This window comes from Taurulus bubalis (genome assembly GCF_910589615.1).
Source record: "Taurulus bubalis genome assembly, chromosome: 1".
Taxonomy (NCBI): Eukaryota; Metazoa; Chordata; class Actinopteri; order Perciformes; family Cottidae; genus Taurulus; species Taurulus bubalis.
Genome location: NC_136589.1, coordinates 4,005,586 through 4,027,080, shown reverse-complemented (window position 1 = coordinate 4,027,080; position 21,495 = coordinate 4,005,586). Strand labels below are relative to the sequence as shown.

Genomic DNA, 21,495 nt, shown 5'->3' with positions numbered 1-21,495 from the left:
ACGAAAAAAATAATACATTTGAAACAAGCAGTCAAAGAACAACCCCCCTCCACACCTCCCGTTGTCCCGTTAGCATGTTGAAGCTACCGCGGCTAACCCAGAGACAGAGAGGAAAACTCTCCAACATCGTTCAGTCCATTTAACAAGTTCTCCGCATGTATGGCACCATTTCTCAGGCTGTCATAGAGTCCAGTGTTTCGTGATGAGAGTACTATTTACAATTTAAAAAAAATCTAAATCAAATAATAAAACAATCAACGAAGGAGATTGATAAGCTTGTGTTTTTAAAAATAGTGCTCGAAACGAGTGACTTGACGTAAAACTATGTACATACCTGTATTTGTCAAAAGCTTGTTTGCTTTTATATACACATCTCGTTTTTTTCTTCTTCCTTCACATTGTTAATAAGTCACATCAATCATATTAAATATAGCAAACGTTTCTCCGCCCCGTAGCAGAAACAGAGGGGAAAGAAACGAGTCGACTCGAATGACATGTAACCACGCGTGTATCACATTTCAACATAAAAACATAGAACAATAATATTAATACCAAGAGTAATGACATTGGAAAATTGGAAATCTCTTTTCAGCATCTCTTCGCCTTGAAATAATTCTCCTCTGCGTCACTTTCCAGTCGTTTCGCTATTTACAAGAAACATTCAGATCTGTGTCCGTCCAGTCTTTTTTTTTTTTTTTTTACTCACATTTGGTTGTTTTCTTTCTCAGTGTTTGCCATTCTGTAACTGCTGCTTATACCTGAAGTCACTGACCTGATATAGATATATATATATCTGTATATATATATATATATATATATATATATATATATATATATCTATATATATATATATATATATATATATATAGATATATATATATCTGTATATATATATACAGATATATATCTGTATATATATATATATATATATATATATATATATATATATATATATATATATCTATATATAGATATATATATATATCTGTATATATATATATACAGATATATATATATATAGATATATATATATATATATATATATATATATATATATATATATATATACATATATATATATATATATAGATATATATATATATATCTGTATATATATATATATATATCTGTATGTATATATATATATATATGTATATATATATATATATATACATATATATATATGTATGTATATTTATATACATATATACATATATATATACATATATATATATATAGTGCCGAGCTTTCTACCGATTAAAAGGAGAAGTCTGGTCATGTGACGGATGGGAAAGTTGATATAAGTTCATCTATACGTGTGTTTATGTCGATCTTCGCTTCCTCGCATCCACAAAGATGTCAGACTTTACCTTTCAAAATAAAACAAATAAAAAACTGGGATTGCTAAGAGTTGGCGATGAAGCATAACATCTCCTTTTCTTCTTTTTTGTTCAAGAGAATGTCTCACACACTTCAGAACAATCAAGAACGCTTACTTAAATACAGAAAACCAAAAAAAGAAAAGTCATCCAGAGTTCCAACATCGTCAACGACAAAATAATAATCATCAGTGGAGGAAGATTAAAATAAAATAAAATGGGGACACTGACGACGGTACGGAAGTGTTTGTGCTCGTGAGGACATTAACCCGTCACCTGAAATGTGCCTCGAAAAATAAGAATAAAAAGAAACGCAAACGGGTCCACGTTGCATCGGCAGCTTCAGAGATCACCCTAATGTTACCCATAATCCCCAGCGGCCCCCGACCACACATCTGCATTGAGTGGCTGCTTGAAATAAAGTGCAGGATATTTCTAGCCATAATTTCCATGTTCTATGCTTAAAAAAAAGAAATAATAATAATAATAATGTGTGGATTAATCTCGTTGTTGATGAGCTCAACAAAAGGAAGAAAATGAAATATTACATTCTTGTGACACGACGGAAAACTTGTGAGCGATGCAGTCACGTTGTGTGTGTGTGTGTGTGTGTGTGTGTGTGTGTGTGTTTGTGTGTTTGTTCTCGCGTGAGTTTGATGGTGCGTTCAAATACAAAGCGAACCGAATGACCCCCCAAAACCGAAATGATGGGTGAGAAACAGGAAAAAAATCATTTGGAGAAAAAGGAAAATAAAAAATAAAGACACAACAATAAAACTGCATTAGATGCCCTCTCAGATATTCTGTCAGAAATATTCCTCGGTACATTCATGACGTGGAGATGGACGACCACGATGAGGAATTCTTCGGGTGTCTCGTCCAAAACGCAAATATATCCGATTCAGTTCCGTACGGGACGAAGAAAGTCAGCGAAATAAAGAAATTACAAAAATAATAATACATTTTCCCCGTTGATCGACTGATCCCTTAATCTACAAATAAAGTGGTATTTAACAACTTGTATTCAGCCTCTTCTAATAAAGTGATATAATCATTTACCCTCCAATAACACACAATATTAACCCATTGTATATGAATATTTTAGGACACATCTTCCTTGGGTTATCTTGCTTTTTTACTGCGTACAAAATATAACAAACAAAAAAAAACACACATGACATGACACATCAACAATGAGTGTGTTTAGATTGAAATATTGGATAACGGCCCGATCCATATATTTGAGTTGTTCTGCTTCTAACTCTAAATTCGTGAACTCATCTTTAAAAACTCTGCATTACTTCAAATAAACTGAGCTCTCTCGACTGCGTTATTGTAAACAAAGGACTCGTTATGATAATATGACTTGAAATACAACACACAAAAAAGAAAATGCTTATTCAGCGTAGTCTGTTGTGTGGTCTCGGTGTATAAGGCTGGTCCAGTCACTGTGATCCTGCTGGTCAGAGGTAGAAGCCGGTGGCCGGCGGGTCAGGGAGGCTGGACAGAGGCTCAGGGACGGGCATCTGGACAGCAGGGGGCGCTGCTCCGTTTCTATTGGGCAGCGCACAGCCTCCTGGGTAAGAAGCGCTCAGCAGGCAGCCGTTCTCCATCTGCACGAGGAAGAGGAAGGGTGGTTATGGAATACAGGACAGATATGGAGGAAGAGGAAGGGTGGTTATGGAACACAGGACAGATATGGAGGAAGAGGAAGAGGAAGGGTGGTTATGGAATACAGGACAGATATGGAGGAAGAGGAAGAGGAAGGGTGGTTATGGAATACAGGACAGATATGGAGGAAGAGGAAGAGGAAGGGTGGTTATGGAATACAGGACAGATATGGAGGAAGAGGAAGAGGAAGGGTGGTTATGGAATACAGGACAGATATGGAGGAAGAGGAAGCGTGGTTATGGAATATATGGAGGAAGAGGAAGCGTGGTTATGGAATATATGGAGGAAGAGGAAGCATGGTTATGATACAGGACAGATATGGAGGAAGAGGAAGAGGAAGCATGGTTATGATACAGGGCAGATATGGAGGAAGAGGAAGCGTGGTTATGGAACATATGGAGGAAGAGGAAGCGTGGTTATGATACAGGACATATATGGAGGAAGAGGAAGAGGAAGCATGGTTATGGATATATGGAGGAAGAGGAAGCGTGGTTATGGAATATATGGAGGAAGAGGAAGCATGGTTATGATACAGGACAGATATGGAGGAAGAGGAAGAGGAAGCATGGTTATGGAATATTTGGAGGAAGAGGAAGCATGGTTATGAGAGTACTATTTACAATAAAAAAATTAAATAAAAAAAACACAAAGGAGATTGATAAGCTTGTGTTTTAGTGCTTGAAACGGGAGACTTGACGTAAAACTATGTGCACACCTGCGTTTGTCGAAGCTTGTTTGCTTTTATATATTACACATCCTTTTCTTTCTCACATTGTTATGAATAAGTCACATCAATCATATTAAATATCGCAAAAATGTTCTGCCTTAGTAAAAAGAAAGAGGGGAAGAAATGACATGTAACCAGCGTGTGTCACATTTCAACACAAAACAATAATATTATTAAAGTTGTACATTTACAAGAAAATGTCAAATCCCAACTCTTGTCATTCAGACGTTATCACGGAAACATTCAAACCCCAAGAATATTACATTGTGTTACTTGCTAATTGTTTTATTCTTTTCAAGTTAAATTGCCATTTTAATCTCAGAGATTATCCCTGTTTTTTCTCTCGTAAATTTAGAATGTTAATCTTAAAAGTTTTTTCTCTAAATATCACTCCTCCCTCCCCTGATTATGTTTTCTAACCAATAATTGCACTAATATGCACATGAACCATCTGTCATATGTTTGATTTTATCTAATGGAAACAAATGTTTTATTATACAGTGAGTATTATTTTATACATACAGTATTTCCCCGGTATCTTTGGAGGCTTTTTGCATCACTAACAGGATTTATATATACATAATATTATATATATTACACATTATATATTATATACATTTTTTGAGGGGGAGATTTTACATTCACTGTCATTGTTTTCTGTCCATTAACAAAACCCTTCAACCATTAAGTGTTTCAGCACTAAATTTGGGTTTGTTATAGAAACATATGAAAATACTACAACATATTAAACTGTATGTTTATAAACTGATAATATGTTTGGATACATTTGATCCTTCTTAGGAATCTCTTGCACCATTGATCCTCTCATTCTCTGCTGCAAACAGTTTCAGTCTCTGCAGCAAATACAATAAAACCACAACAGTGCAGCGCTTTCCATCTTCTGCAGGTCTCAGCACGTCGCGTGTTTTTAACCCCTGAATATTGAGCGGCGACCTGGAACCAACAAAACAAACAAGCCCCAGATGTAGAAAGAAAAGACAGCGCTGTGCCTCTTTTCCTCAGATCTATTGTCCTGCTCTGGGTTGATTCATGTTTTATCCATTAACAGTAGATGTAATGTAGTACGTGTATTATTATATTTACATACACATATTCTACATATAAGAGATGTTCTGTACATGCAGGCGCACAAGCTCTGAACAATGTTACCCACTAATCTTTGCCCGAGATAACGACTCAAGATCAATAAAAAAACACACAAATAAATCACTGAATCGTTGCGATCTTGTGTAAAAAATATAGTTTTAAAGAATTTTTCTAATACTTTAATTAGTAATGTAATTGTACAAATACAAAAAACTATTAAACTATTTACCTGATAAAACGGAAGATTCAACTCTCCCTGATTTCAAATCAATTGAGTCACATGACATTTGTCTAGATAAATGTGTATATAGTGTGTATATTTGAGAGGTCATGTTGTGCCCTGCAGGAGGCGCAGTTGAGGCCCACCGTTGAAAGGAAAGACCAAAATCAGGAGCGCTCATCCTCTGCGTGTCATAAACGTTCACAAGAACATTTGATGGGAAGTTGCCGTTAGTTGTGAGGGAAATGATCACCAAAGTAGATGAGTTTCGTTGACTGGAATCATAAAATGCTTGAATCAAAAGTGCAAAGAACATCTCACTTTAAAGTCAAGATGCCGACTGCAGCATTAAAATGATTGTCAAACGACAGTCTAAGAGCCCCAAATAATAATTAAACAGTAATGTATTATCGGTCCATCAATTGATCAACTGATTGTTGAAGCTCGAGACCAAAGTATTGGACCGACCCGGAGAGCACCAGCACTAGTGTGGCAAAATACAAAGAATGGTAGTAACGGCATGATTAAAATGATGTATCGTAAAAGCCGGGTTACAAGCCGCTACTACCTTCGGTGGTTGTCCCTGCTGTAGCAAGCTAGCGCTGATGCTAGCTCCCCGCTGCTGCTAGCTCCCCGCTGCTGCTAGCTCCCCGCTGCTGCTAGCTCCCCGCTGCTGCTGTTACTGCCCGCGTCCCCTCTGCCCGAGTCGGGCGTCGAGCCGGTGCTGGTCCCGCTACCTTCGGTGGTTGTCGGGGAACTAGCAAGAGCTAGCGGAAGTTAGCGGGGAACAAGCAGCAGCGCTAGCTGGCTACAGCGGGGAACTAGCGGGGACACTGACCGAACGTAGTAGCGGCTTTTAACCAGACTTTTACGGTATGATCATTTGAGAAGTTGTGAGAACCAATCCCCCAACAGAATGGCTCCTTTTGTGGCTGGGTACTAAAAACATTAGCTTTCAACTAAGAGCGTGAGAAAGTGCCAAAAAGCCGAAAGGATACCTTTGGAGTTCATATTGCGTTGTTACACCACTGTCCAAACCAAGACAACGCGTTTGCCTTTCAGCATCCTCACCTTATTGGGAGCGGGCTCGTGAGGGATCTCCGAGGCCACCATGCCGTAGTGGTCCAACTGCCGGCAGGACTTGCCTACTCCGAGGATCTGCTCCAGGGAGGCGTTGGGCGGAGGGCACTGCGACAGGCTGGAGATGACCTGCGCCAACGGGACCGGGATCGGCTCCTGCTGCAGTTTATGGTTCACGCCCTGGAAGGACGAGACCGTGGACTCGGCCGCCCCGCGCTGTCGCCCGTTCCTCCCAAACAAACCGCCTCCGCTCACGGCGTAATCCGCATCGTCAATGTCAGGCATGCTATAATCCATGTGAGAGTCTAGCGAGGGGTTCTTCGGCGGTTTCCGGCCGTTCTCGAGGCGACCCTGACTGAGTCCGTAGTCCTGCCAGGGGGATTTTCCCGCCGCGTGCTCCGCGCCGGAGACGCCACGCAATCCGTTGAGGTTGGCGGCCTTCTGATCGGCACGGCACTGCTGTGAGAGATGGTTCTGCACCCTGTGCTGCTGCTGCTGAAGGTAGCGCTGGTGCGTTTGCTGCTGAAGAAGCTCCCCGTCCAGCTCCGAGGCCTTGCCATTGAAAACAGTATGTTGCGTTTTATAGTGTTCCAGTTGGATCCCTGCACCGACTAGAACGTCTTGGGCTACCCATTGTCCGTTGGCGATCGATTGATTTTGGCCCAGCAGCTCTCCGTTCACTACGGTGCTGGCCAAGTGGTTGCTCTGCTGGTTCCAGTCGTGCACCGCTTTATCTGGCCGCATGTTGAGGTGCTGCTGCATCTGCTGGGACAGCTGGAGGATGGGAGCGTGGCCCACCAGGGGAGGCTTATGGTGAGGAAACTGCATTTGCGTGTTAGCGCCAGAAGAGGCGTTACTTTCGGGTAGCGGCGCCCCCGTGGCGGCGGTCGTCGAGGCCGAGCCGAGAGGCACCGGCCCTCGGCGCTCCCTGGGCTCCGTCTTCCCCTCTATGGAGTCGTAGATGTATGAGAGGATCTCGTCGTTGGTCAGAAGGTCGTCCAAGGTGGGCACGCGCTCGGGGTCCATCTCGACCCTGATCATCCGCTCGTCCAGCAGCAGCAGCTCCAGGTCCTCGGCGCTCAGCCCCAGACCTTCCAGGGCTCCGAACAGATCGCCGTTCGAACAACCACCCTCCTCGGAATCCACGACCCCGTGGCCCTCCAGGGAGAGGGAGTCCAGAGTCGCCAGCAGCGGGTCGAAGCCGTCCGCGAGGCCCGGACCCAGCACGCCGTTGCTCGGCTCGTCCAAGCTCCTGTGCAAGCCGGAGGGTTCAGAGTCCGAGAAGCCCATTTGTTCCCCAAAGAAGCTATGGAACGACATTTTGGGCTCCGGGGCGGGCTGGCAAACGTACACCGACTCATCCTGACTCATGAGCGCCCCGAGGAGAGAGCCAGGGTCCAGGCCGTCCCTCAACAGCCTTTCAGTCCGGCTCTTCTTTGACTTACTGCCATTCTTCTCATGGCCTCCGTCTCTAAAGGCTGCTAAGGGGTGGTTGGACTGGTAGAGCAGGGCCTCCCCCGTAGCGAAGGTAAAGGGTAGATGCATGGAACGCTTACGCAAGTGTTCTCCTCCCTCTTCATCCCTACGGAGACGGAAAACATGATTATTGTCTGGAGACGATTAATTTATTTGGGTTACTAGCGCTGTTTCAGGCAAAGGTATCAAAGCTACATCTGCTTCTTTACATGGGATAAAGTCTGATGGGGAAACTGTGAGTTGACTTTGCCGGTCTTTGGTCGGTTCACAACAAAACAGAAATTGACAGTAACACATACAGGAGGGGCCTCTGGGTGGCGATGATGTAGTCCGGCTTGCCGTTCTTGTACACCAGCCTGGCGTTGGCCTGGACCCATTTCCAGCGATTCTCCTTGGTGAGGAGCCTGAACACCGTCAGTCCGCTCTCTCCAGTCTTCATCACTGCAGATACGGGATGCAAACACACTTGTTATGACACAATTAATATAAGCCTGCTGAATTTGATTTCAAAAGAGTCAATTTTTTCCCATTGGTGCCTCCAGATGTAATTTAAGGGATTCCTCGCCCACAACATGACCATTTGTATAGAAATGACTTGCCCAAGAGTGATTTTCTTGATTTTCTTGCATGGCTGCACAGTAAACAAAGAACCCGCTAAATTAACGACCGCAAAACTATATACAAAACCATCTGTTTACAAACTCTCACACAACTCGTGTTTGGTAGACATTCAAGAGTCATTTGTCCAGTCCTATGCTCATTACCTCCCAAATACATGCATATATGCTACAACTCCACTATTTAAAAAAAACTCCCACATAACTGCCCTGTGGAGCCATAGGAGAAAAACACAGATTTCGTCAATAATTCAAAGGCAACAAAGGGCGAGGAACTGATATGCTAACGGTTAGTTTGTGGGCGAAGTATATTTTATGGAAAATCAATCGGCAGAAGACCTGTAAATCTTTGGGAACAAGTGGATTTTGTTAAAAATGAGTATCAACAAAAAATGTCCGAGACCACACCCTAACCCTAACCCTAGACCATGATTTTTTCTTAATTTTCCTGATATAAAAGGGTCCCCTGATCTGGGGACCCTAGGGCTCAACAGGTCAATTAAAATCTGGCCCCGTCGTGTGTATGTAGATGCATATGTATAAGCATTTGTCGGTGTAGATGTGCATGTATATAAAGGTTAGCATTTATACTCGCATGTATATTACTGTTTTGATTATTTACTATTATTTTATTTTATTATGTTGATTCAAATGTCAAGGATTGTTTTGTTGGGTTGAAAATGCAAAATACAAAGTAAAACAAAATAAAAACTGGCCCCGTCGTTGTTGGATTGACCGACTGACGTCCTCTGGAGACTTATTAGGTGTCAGGAACATCTTCAGTAATATGCATTTAGTGCATTTACTGATGAAAACGTTCTACTTGGAGAGTCCGGGTTCAAAAACCCAGTGTTCTCTCTCTTCCTTTTATATGGAAAGTAAATTGACAAAACAACCCTCCTCCTACATGAACATCGAGGCTCCTCTGAGCAGAAGTTCTCTTCGCGTCAACGTCTTGATTAATCCTCACTGACGGGTTTGGATCATCGTATGGATCATCTCCAACGCTGCGCTCGGTGCGGGTGGATTTGTGGGCCCTATCCGCTCTGGCCGCTCTGCCGTTTTGCTCAATCTGCTCCGTAATCCAGCGGGATTACAATTCAAAAGCTGTCTGAACTCTCTGACCATGCAGGTCAGAGCCGTCCTCCTCAACGATTATCAACCGACCTTTGTTGCAAGTCACAAGCTTTTTATTTACGTATGAGGGTCAATAAATAGATTTGCAGAATTCCCTTCATTGAATTTCCTCCAATCTTTAATATCTGCAGAGAGGAAATTAGAAGAACGCCCGTTAACTCTTGAATGCATTTGTTTGGTCTCGTTTATAAAGTATTTAACATCTGCATACATGTTTTCAATAACACAAAAGTTGTGATTTATTGAACGTGTATTTTCTCTAAATGGCTGGTTTACCTATTGAAGATAATATATAGTGAAGTGGAAATGGTATTAAAGATGCTCAGAAACCTCCGCTCATCTCGTGATTCATAGATTAGGCCTGTTGCGGTTTTTTTAAGTGAGTCAGCAGAAAAGAGGTTTAGAATAAAGTGGCCTCATATGGGATTAATCAGGGCGAGCGTGTTGACCTTTGGTACATGTCACTCCTCACCCCTCACTTGCACCTGTCGACTCAGATCAAAGTACTTTCTGTACTTTGTTTCTAGGAGTTCATGCAGTAAATCTTTTGTTGGAGAAAGCTTTTGTTCTCCTACTTTTATACGACGGATTATAATTTCAGTTTATGTGTTATTATTATTTTTATTGCAAATTATGATGCGATGACAGAATTCTCAATTTACTCAAACATTCTCTTTCATAATTGATAAGTAATAACTACTACAGTCAAATAATGTGGGTGGCTTCTCTTAAATAACCTGCTAATACACCTGAATGCAGTAAAATATATTGTTGCACGCTCCATATGCATTTCTCTTTTAATAAATAGACAATTTCATTATTATTTCTTTTAAATTACATTTTTTATATTTTTATTTTGACCTTTATTTATAATGTATCATTTGGGCTATATGATCCGCCCAGAGAAACGTTTTGTTGCTGCTGTTTAAATTCCGTATGAATAAAACAAAATGATGCACAAAATGAAAGCACTACTGTTGTTGTGTTGTTTTGTTGTGTCCCTGTGTTGCACAATGACAACAAATGCTCCTGGAAGTCTTAAAAAAAAAAAAGCGCCAGTAGACAGACGAAAGAAAACCACAAACGTTGCGGTTCACGGCCGACACAACTCACTTCTGACGTGGTTCTCCGCGCAGTACAACATGTCGGCCGCGTGGATGAACTGATAGCCGGATCCTCGTACCCGCAGCTCAGCCTCTGTGTAGCCCAGAACGATCTTCCCCCTGCACACACATGCAAAAAACATGAGTCATGGTGCAAGAGAGCGACAACCAAACAATCACTCCTGCTGCGGTGGTTTCAAGAAGAAACTGGAGGTCAAGACGTGCGTGTGTTGGTAATGTGGAGGCCTTACTTTGCGTCACAGGCCAAAGGCGTGAAGTCCAGCTTGTGTTTGGTCCTGAAGATCATGTTCTTGGTCCGGATCTCCAGGATGGACGGAGGCTGCAGAGGAGTCGCGATGGCGAACAGGGCGAGCTGAGGCGGCGCCTTCCCGCCGTTTTCCTGCCGCTGGTTCTGTCCGTGCAGGAACTTTAGGCGGCCCTGGATGTTCAGAGCCTGGGGGGAGGAAGTGCGTCTCAAATGTGTTGCTTGATATTTAGGAGCTGCAGAGCAACACAAGTGGCTTCTGCAAAGGCATCAACACCTTCATGGCATCACAGTGAATGTGTTTTAGGAAAATACTTCATGATATCCTCATCCTTTTACTCAAATCTGGTTAAAATAATGTTTCCATCTCAATTCTCAACTTTCAGAGAAACAGAGACAGAATCCTTTCGCTCCTCTCAACCTGAAGATGTGTTCTCAAACCTTTAAGAAGACAAAGCTTTTTGTTCATGTCTCTCAAACACAATTTACTGACATTAGAAGTATTTCTACAATCTATGAGAGCTTACACGCGTGTTTAAGTGGATGAGTGGTTGTCCTGTAACCACAAGGTAATCGGTTCAATCCCCAGTCTCCCCATCGTTCGCAAGACACTGAGTTGACTGGGCGCTTCACTAGAGGCCGCCCACTGAATACATTTCCCCCACTGTGGTCGTATTACGACTCTGAACCATTTTTAAGAAAAAGAACCTTGTGGGTGGGAGCAGGTGGAAATGCAAAATGTCCGTCATCTTGTTCCTCTCCTGTGTCTGAACATGCAACTCACCAGGAAGCCGGAGGAGTTGTCCAGGAGGCAGCGGAAGCGACACATGAAGCTCCTCTCCAGGAAGGACGAGTTCTCCGGGGGAAGCTGCTCGGGGTTGTAGGTGACCACGACCGAGCTGCTGTCCGGTTCCACCTCTGTGTTTACAACAACAACAACAAATATGACAATATGAAGGCAGTTGAACTTTTGATCAAATTCCTCTCGAAATTACACCGGAGTTCACATCTAAATCATTCAAACATTACTGAAGGCTAAATCCTAAAAGTAGCTGTGCATGTGCGTGTGCTTAACACCTCTGAATCAGTGTTTCCTGATTCCTCGAAGGCCTTAATAATGTCACAAATAAAAAAATAAAAGCGCATTTTCAAAGTAAACATATCATGCCGCCCTCTGCATTCATTCTTGAGCTGGACTTTAATCTTGTGTCATATAATAATCAGCTGCCCTGCATCACGTAGGACGGACTTATGTAATGAGGCCCGGAGCAAACGGTCTTAGCACACCAAGTGGCAGCTAGTGTGTGTGTGTGTGTGTGTGTGTGTGTGTGTGTGTGTGTGTGTGTGTGTGTGTGTGTGGCGGGGGTTTAGTGGTCTCAGAGCTGTGGGTCCTGGTCTAAACACATTGCTCACAGACGTAAGCAACTTAAAACCCAAATACAGATCTGGGACCACTTCACCTCCTAAGCCACGCTGAAGATTACGGAGTCATGTGACTTGACCTGAGCATGGTCTTACGGCTTAATGCCTGAAACTGTGTTTACCTAACCGGCTGATATTGATGTTCGAAAATGTGTGTGTTCACACAGGCTGAGGGGCGGTAGCGGAGGATGTTTGTAATTCAGCCGTAATACATTTCAGATGGACAGTGAGTTTTAGGAGTCGGTGCATGTTCAACCGAGCAAAAGTTTGCCAGTATCCCCACTTTCCATAGAGAGATTACTGAACAGTCACAGCCCCAGGGGCCCAAAAGGTCAGGGGGCCCCCTGGAACTTAATTTACTAAATATCACTCGAAGAGTCACGCACCAACAGAAAACAGAAAAAAAGACCAAATGGGAACATAAAATGACTACATAGAGACTCCAAAGACTCCAAAGAGACACAAAACGTCAACAAAGAGACACAAAACGTCAACAAAGAGACACAAAATGTCAACAAAGAGACACAAAACAACAACAAAGAGACACAAAATGTCAACAAAGAGACACAAAACGACAACAAAGAGACACAAAATGTCAATAAAGAGACACAAAATGGCAACAAAGAGACACACAATGTCAATAAAGAGACACAAAATGGCAACAAAGAGACACACAATGTCAATAAAGAGACACAAAACAAGCAAAGAAATACACAAAATTACCTCGAAGAAACACAAAATATCAAATGACTATAAAGAGACACAAAACGTCAACATAGAGACAAAACGTCAACAAAGAGACACAAAATGACAACAAAGAGAAAATAAGCAAAGAAACACAAAATATCAAATGACTATAAAGAGACACCAAGCAAACAGATAAGACACAACATGACAACAAAGGAACAGAAAAACACCCCAAAGAGACACAAAGCATTAAAGAAAATACACAAAATGACATCAGACACACAAAACGACCAAAAGACACAAACAAAGATACAAAATAACTACAAAAAGACGACAAAATGACAACCAAAAAGCACAAAACGAAGAAAAAAAAGGCAAAGCGACTGCCAACTTGACAGATTTAACAGAAACACGACTGGGAGTGATGGTGAGATGAAATAGAAAGTAGTTCCTGCTAATGACAGGAGCAGGGAGTCCTCACCTTGGGGCGAGTCCTGGGTGATGGCGGGTGCGGGGGCCGGAGGAGGATTCAAGGCCCAGTGCAGGTTTCTCCTGAGCTCCTGCTGGTCCTCCGTGTGGACCAGCTCGTACACACTCTGGTGCATGACGTCGGTCTGAGGAACGATAGCAAGAGGAAGGAATGTATGTACATTGAGGTTGTATATGCAAGATTATACGTCTGGAAAGTAAGTAGTACGGGGAATCAGTCCGCGTGTACTTCTAGATGCTCGTCAGGGTGTTGCATGATAGTAACCAGTGATCCGAGTGTGAGTACTCTTGTGCTTTTGCAGTCACAGAGGTACTAGTGGTAGTCCCATCTGAGTGAACTCTCCCCTTGGTGTGTACTTCTTGGAAACACGAGGAACACACTCAGAGTGGATGCCGCTCACTGCGGCCCCACCGCTGAGACCCCTGCTAAAGGCTAAACTATAAATAGGTCAGGCCCTGTTGCTGGTGTGCGAGCCGGTGACTCTGCATCATGCAGAGAGCGGCGGCTCAAACAAGACCCCCGAACCGCTGCCAGCAGATGCTGCACGCAAGGCCTCCACCCAGACCATGAGCCAGTTTGTACAGCAGAGCCTCCGGTCGCTTAGAAGGATCAGACGTGTCTCTAGACTCTACAGGGATAGATCAAAGCTAACTGGTTGGGGCCTGCCGATACCGATTCCCATACACCTGAAGTTGCGTATTGGCCGATATCGAGTATCAATCAGTGCATTAAAAAGAGAGATATATATATATACGTATAAATACGGAGGCATTTCCATTGCTGGCGTAACTCTCATTGGTGGACATGATGGAGGACTTGGAGGACTTGATGGTGGACATGATGGTGGACTTTATGTTGGACATGGTGGTGGACATGGTGGACATGATGGTGGACTTGGTGGACTTGATGGTGGACATGATGGTGGACTTCATGTTGGACATGGTGGTGGACATGGTGGACATGATGGTGGACTTGGTGGACTTGATGGTGGACATGATGGTGAACATGATGGTGGACTTGGTGGACATGATGGAGGACATGGTGGACATGGTGGTGGACATGATGGTGTACATGGTGAACATGATGGTGGACATGATGGTGGACATGATGGTGGACTTGGTGGACATGATGGTGGACATGATGGTGGACATGATGGTGGACTTGGTGGACAGGATGGTGGACTTGGTGGACATGATGGTGGACTTGGTGGACATGATGGTGGACTTGGTGGACTTGATGGTGGACTTGGTGGACATGGTGGTGGACATGATGGACATGATGGTGGACATGATGGACATGATGGTGGACATGATGGACATGATGGTAGACTTGGTGGACATGATGATGGACATGATGGTGGACATGGTGGTGGACTTGGTGGACATGATGGTGGACATGATGGACATGATGTTGGACTTGGTGGACATGGTGGTGGACATGGTGGTGGACATGATGGTGGACATGGTGGTGGACATGATGGTGGACATGATGGTGGACATGGTGGTGGACATGATGGTGGACATGATGGTGGACATGATGGTGGACTTGGTGGACATGATGCTGGACATGATGGTGGACATGGTGGTGGACATGGTGGTGGACATGATGGTGGACATGGTGGTGGACATGATGGTGGACATGATGGTGGACATGATGGTGGACTTGGTGGACATGATGGTGGACATGGTGGTGGACATGGTGGTGGACATGATGGTGGACATGGTGGTGGACATGATGGTGGACATGATGGTGGACTTGGTGGACATGATGGTGGACATGGTGGTGGACATGATGGTGGACATGATGCTGGACATGATGGTGGACATGGTGGTGGACATGATGGTGGACATGGTGGTGGACATGATGGTGGACATGATGGTGGACATGATGGTGGACTTGGTGGACATGATGGTGGATATGGTGGTGGATATGGTGGTGGACATGATGGTGGACTTGGTGGACATGATGGTGGACATGATGGTGGACTTGGTGGACATGATGGTGGACATGATGGTGGACTTGGTGGACATGATGGTGGACATGATGGTGGACATGGTGGTGGACATGGTGGTGGAAATGATGGTGGACATAATGGTGGACTTGGTGGACATGATGGTGGACATGGTGGTGGACATGGTGGACATGATGGTGGACTTGGTGGACTTGATGGTGGACATGGTGGTGGACATGGTGGTGGACATAATGGTGGACATGGTGGTGGAAATGATGGTGGACATAATGGTGGACTTGGTGGAAATGATGGTGGACATAATGGTGAACATGGTGGACATGATGGTGGACATAATGGTGGACTTGGTGGAAATGATGGTGGACATAATGGTGGACATGGTGGTGGAAATGATGGTGGACATAATGGTGGACTTGGTGGAAATGATGGTGGACATAATGGTGAACATGGTGGACATGATGGTGGACATAATGGTGGACATGGTGGCGAACATGGTGGTGGACATGATGGTTTTAAAGGAGTTTGGGCTCACAACCCCAACATTTCCGAGGCGTTGGAAAATGTCAAATATCACAAAAAGGGGGCGGTACTTTTAATTTACCGACCAAATAAATAAATAAATTGTCGTTGGCTATATCTGTTAGTCACCTGACCCTCTCCATGCTCATTATAGCATCCCCAGAGACCACAGTGGAGGGATTTATATGTCTTTTTGTCTTCCCCGCATGAGAATAACAGGAAGTTGCTCGATCATCAATTAGAGAGGAATACCTGGTGGAAGCCCAAGTAGTCCTGGATGGTGTGAGAGGAGTAGAAGATGGTCCCGCCGGCCGTGAGGACCATGACAAACCCGTTGAGAGCCTGCGGGTCAAACAAGAGATGCAGACAGTTATCAGAGGCTTTCAATTATTTTAGTTAAGAACATGGAAAACAGTGTGGAGAAGTTTTGCCTGCACTGTGTTGGAGTCAGTAATATGTTTAGTGGCTCTAATGGACCAGAATATGACACATGAGGAGGTGGTCTGTAAGTGATCCTGGTAAATGTCGCTCATTTCAGGGGTTTTCTGAACTGGTAGAGATAGCGACTGTAAAATGACCAAATAGAAACGTCAAACGACTACAAAGAGACACAAAACATCAACAAAGAGACACAAAACCATAACAAAGAGACACAAAACATCAACGAAGAGACACAAAACAACAACAAAAACACAAAAAATGTCCTCAGATAATCACAAAACATCAAACGACTACGAAGAGACACAAAACGTCAACAAAGAGACACAAAAGGTCAACAAAGAGACAAAAAAGGTCAACAAAGAGACACAAAAGGTCAACAAAGAGACAAAAAACAACTACAAAAGGTCAACAAAGAGACACAAAGCAACTACAAAAGGTCAACAAAGAGACACAAAATGTCAACAAAGAGACACAAAAGGTCAACAGAGACAAAAACAACTACAAAAGGTCAACAAAGAGACACAAAACAACTACAAAAGGTCAACAAAGAGACACAAAATGTCAACAAAGAGACACAAAATGTCAACAAAGAGACAAAAAACAACTACAAAAGGTCAACAAAGAGACACAAAATGTCAACAAAGAGACACAAACCGACTCCAAAAATACACCAAATGTCCTCAGAGAATCACAAAACATCAAACGATTAAATAGACACAAAACAACCGAAAAGAGACACATTAACAACGAAATAAGGCACAAAATGACTACAATGAGATAATAAAACACCACACGGAGACACAAAACATTTAAAAACACACACAAAAGGACCTCAAAAAGACACAAAATGACGACAAAGAGACAAAACCAAACAGACACAAAGTTGCCACAAAGAGACACTTAGTCATGAATGGATGATGACGAGCCACAAAGTGACACAAAACATCAACATAAAGAGTCAAAAGCATCACAAAGTGTGTGTCTGCTATGCAGGAGAGGTGGGGGCCCATTGCTTTATATTATTATAGTATATAACATCATACAGAATCACTGGTACAGACACACACACAGAGGGTGGTAAGTCAGCGGGGCTTTTAATGTGATGTGTTGCCTCTCTATGAATTACTTATTGTGTGTTTGTACCTCAGATGTGTGTTTCGGGTAAATAAATCTGAATATAAAATAAGTATGTTTGTTACGTTAGTGCGTAAGTTAGCAATGATGAGCATAAATATCTTTTGTTGTGCCTCAATGCAGACCTGTAGTCAACAAAGATACACAAAGGAAGGTCATGAGCATATATAACGTTGCCTCTCGAACCTTTTTACTGATATGAATTATTTAATTTGTGTATATGGTAAAAACAAAAAAGCTGCAGAGTGGAGATTCAGGTTTGTGATGTCAGAGTAGATTGGAGTACAATACAGTAAGATGGAAGCTTGGATCTCAAAAGGAAGTACAGCAGGAAGGAAGGAAGGAAGGAAGGAAGGAAGGAAGGAAGGAGACCAGGAAGCACGTTAAGTGAAATGGAGCACACTGATTGTTTCTCTTCAAAGGGGAACAGCTGGTGCAACGTTTCCACCTCACTAAACCTGCCATGCATGTTTACCAAATGTTACCATACAAACACACACACACACACACACACACACACACACACACACACACACACACACACACCGTCTCATGATATCACTTCTTCAGTTGCTCTTGTTGCATTAATCTCCCAAATAATGTTGCCCTCTTGCGTAATTTCCCTCATGGTTGGATCCATTTTAGAAGAGCAGGAGCGCAGAGCTGAGCATCCGTCACAGATGAGGCCGCATCTTTTAATACCAGATACTATTATGATATGTGCACTCATTAACCTCCAGCTGCAGACGACTGGATCCAGTCTCACGAGCACGAGGAGAGCGGCGGCTTGCAGAGCTTTTCTTGGGGGGGTTGTTGCATGAAATGGAGTAAATTCATAAAGAATACAGCAGGTTTGTCATCCCGCTGTTGTCATCGTTAATAATGTTTTACGTGTTTGTTTCCCAGTGAAGAAGAACGAGGAGCCCACAGTTCAAACTTTCTGCCATGTTTCCCCTCATTTCTTTGCGTCTGAATAATTGATGCGCTGGCATCTCGTCTATAATTCACCAACGTCTGATGTGAGGCTCAGACTCAGAAATAAACCTCGCATTCCTGAGCCGCTCTCATCCCGACGATGAGGAGGAGGAGGAGGAGGAGGAGGAGGAGCAAGAGGAGGAGGAAGTCCTCGCTTTTCCTCCAAATGAGCTTTCATTTCTCATTACCAAGCCGGGGGAAATGCAGCTTCTCATAATAAGAAACCTCCCGGTCGGGCCGGCTGTTTCCTCTCCGCTCCCGGAATGCCGGAGCGATGCACATTGGGAGGAACTGGACTGGAAAATCAATGACTCCGGCGGATCCCAAAGAGATCTGGCAGCCTCTCTCTCTCTCTCTCTCTCTCTCTCTCTCTCTCTCGAAACCGGGAGACATTGTTTTTACACCGGAATGGAAAACTGTCGATCACCTTTCCTTTAAAAAAAACTGTGACCTGTGACTTCCGGCAAAATGTGAAGAGATTTTCAAATAGTGAATGTTGTATTTTACAAAGACAGGTTATCAAATCTATATTATATATTTGCTTTATCATTTATCATAGCCAAACATTGTTAAAAGGGCCTTGAACTAAGTTAAAATCACGTGTAAACGAACGAAAGACAAATCTCAGCTATAAATATTTTTGATCTCCTAAATTGACATCGTCTCGTGGAGCTATAGAGGAACATGGTCACATGACTTTGCGTCGTCACCACCAAGCCAAAGGCAACACATAAAAAAGCCTTAAAATTCTTATTTCATGTCGTAGAACAAAACCTTAAATCTCCTATTTCAGACATCTGACCCCAAAAAATAAACACGTAAAAAAAGAATCGAGGGAGACGAGGAAACAGGAAGTAAAAACTGCTGACTCGCTTCTGGGTTTTAGACATCGGACAGCTGGCTGTTATACCTTCCAGTTTTAATGCTAAGCTAAGCTAACCAACGAAGTATTGATCTTCTCGTCTGACTCTCAAACTCCCAAACTGTCAACAACAACAACAACAAAAATCCTTTTAATATGACAATGACATAACTGACAGGAATCATGTCAGAAACTAAACAAATATATAAATATATATATATATATATATATATATATATATATATATATATATATATATATATATATATAAATAAATAAATATCTAACTATATATGAATAAATTAAACAACCAACGTTGTAAAAAAACAGACTTTTCTTTTTTTTCTGTTCAAATGAATCCATATTTAGGCAGCAAATCATTTTGTGATAAGTTATCCCGAACATGGAGCTCTTTGGCTCAGATTAGGGATGGGCAGCGAGCGCCAGACGTACTGAGGGGTAAGCCGCCCTGAGCCTCTGGGCCGCCGTCATTGGCCTAAATAGATTTTGGGCACTTGTCAGGAAGAAAAACAAAGTGAAAACACCAGAGAGACACACACACATCGAAATGCCGCTCAAACATAATCAAACACGTTGAACATGAAGGGCGGTTTGGTGGTTTTTTGGGGGGAAATTAAGCGTTTGTGTGTTTGCAACAATAGCATCTCACACACCTGACCCTACAGAGTCAGTTGAAGACACACGAGTAGACGTGGAGGATGAAACCTTCATACCTGCAGCAGCAGCTCGCCTTCGGGGATCTTGGCCTCCACCGCCGACGCCGACGCCGACGCCACCGCTGTGGTGGTTTTGCTGTCGTCATCGTTCACAGCAGCTGGAGTCGCTCCGGTCAGGGTGACTGGAGAGAGGACAGACAGGGAGGAGGAGAGAGGACAGACAGGTTGTTTTAGTCCGAGATCAAGTTTTGCAAAGCTGTGACTGTTGGACTGCTTCACGTTCAGCGCGCTGAAGATGCTAAAGGCCCGAGTCCGAGCCCGACTACTTTGACTAAAGTTTCTGACTGAGGGAATACATCTGCAGTTTAATCCGTGATTAAAATAATGAAAACCAAAAACTCTCTCTCAACCCAAATGCTCTGATTGGGGTCCAGGAAGCCGCCGCCCCCTTTCAAAGAAGCACGAAACACACACACACATACATCACAGATGTGTGATTAGTGTGCAGCGATAACGCGTCCCAAACCCCAAAATAAGTCAAAGATTTTGGAGTTTTGTAAGTGTTTTTTTTCATACAAAAGGAATAATTGTTATTGCATTGTTATACTTCATCTAGAATATGATGCGTGTTGTTTTTTTTCCACATCAATAAATTTCTACCGGTTGAGTTTTATTGAGGTCAGAAGAAAAAAGTCCAATCTTTTATTGTTATTTTGCGAATTTAATTTAAAATCTCCAACAGTAAAAAAAGAAAAGAAGAAGCTTTCTGTTTTTCGCAGAAGTTGTCGCCACACTCGAGAGGCGACGGTTCCTCCAGGCGACACGACATCTGCACTTCCTCCCTCCCTTCCATGGCTGGTGGCCCCAGCTGTTCTCATCCTAATGGGATTCTCCCATTTTACCCAGCGAGCTCACGGTGCTCAAGGCGTGTGAAGCGGTTAGCAGGCTGGTGGGTTGCATATGTTATAAATATGTTATAAATAAAGTTATGTCCATTCAGATATGTGAGGAGGAGTCAAAGGACAATGATGTGACCCGGTGAAGCTAGAAGAATAATAACATGTGATCAAAAAAATAAATAAAAAGATTTTTAGACTTTATTTTGAAGAAAGACGTTTTTTAAATCCTCTTGAAATGAAAAAATATTACAATGATTTTCTTTTCATTTCACACTCTGTCTGCCAAAGGAAGAGTAGAAAAAGTCTGCAAATGCAAAACAATGTACGTCAAAAATACGTTTAGTCCGATTTAGAACATTAGAACATTAGAACAACGCACTTCAGCCCCTAGTGGCCAAACTCCGTATTACAACAACAAACAAGAAATTAATCGTTTCTTCACACATTCTTCCACAGATTAAACAAACAAAAACAAAAATACAGAAAAGAAAATGGATCATCAAATGTATTTTTCTCACTTGCCTCACCGTTTGTGACCAAAACCTCTAAATATAAAATATTGAGTGCTGGTTGACAGATGCAGTCTCTAGCCGAGGTGTTTGTAATGTACACGTCTCTGTTTGAGTAAAAGTATTTAG

At 42.8% G+C, this 21,495-nt stretch overlaps 1 protein-coding gene across 1 annotated transcript in view; it reads right to left on the bottom strand.

Moving 5' to 3' along the window:
* Positions 1-2,842: 2,842 nt before the first annotated feature.
* The window catches only part of LOC306744941 (aryl hydrocarbon receptor-like), a gene marked incomplete at both ends in the record, with an annotated part of 36,450 nt that continues 17,797 nt past the window's right edge, over positions 2,843-21,495 (bottom strand). The window contains 9 exons of the mRNA XM_079227648.1: positions 2,843-2,992; positions 6,176-7,766; positions 7,960-8,101; positions 10,528-10,637; positions 10,769-10,971; positions 11,567-11,700; positions 13,373-13,505; positions 16,122-16,211; positions 20,016-20,140. Coding sequence (XP_079083774.1) covers positions 2,843-2,992; positions 6,176-7,766; positions 7,960-8,101; positions 10,528-10,637; positions 10,769-10,971; positions 11,567-11,700; positions 13,373-13,505; positions 16,122-16,211; positions 20,016-20,140 — 2,678 coding nt within the window. The remainder of the gene's footprint in view (positions 2,993-6,175; positions 7,767-7,959; positions 8,102-10,527; positions 10,638-10,768; positions 10,972-11,566; positions 11,701-13,372; positions 13,506-16,121; positions 16,212-20,015; positions 20,141-21,495) is intronic.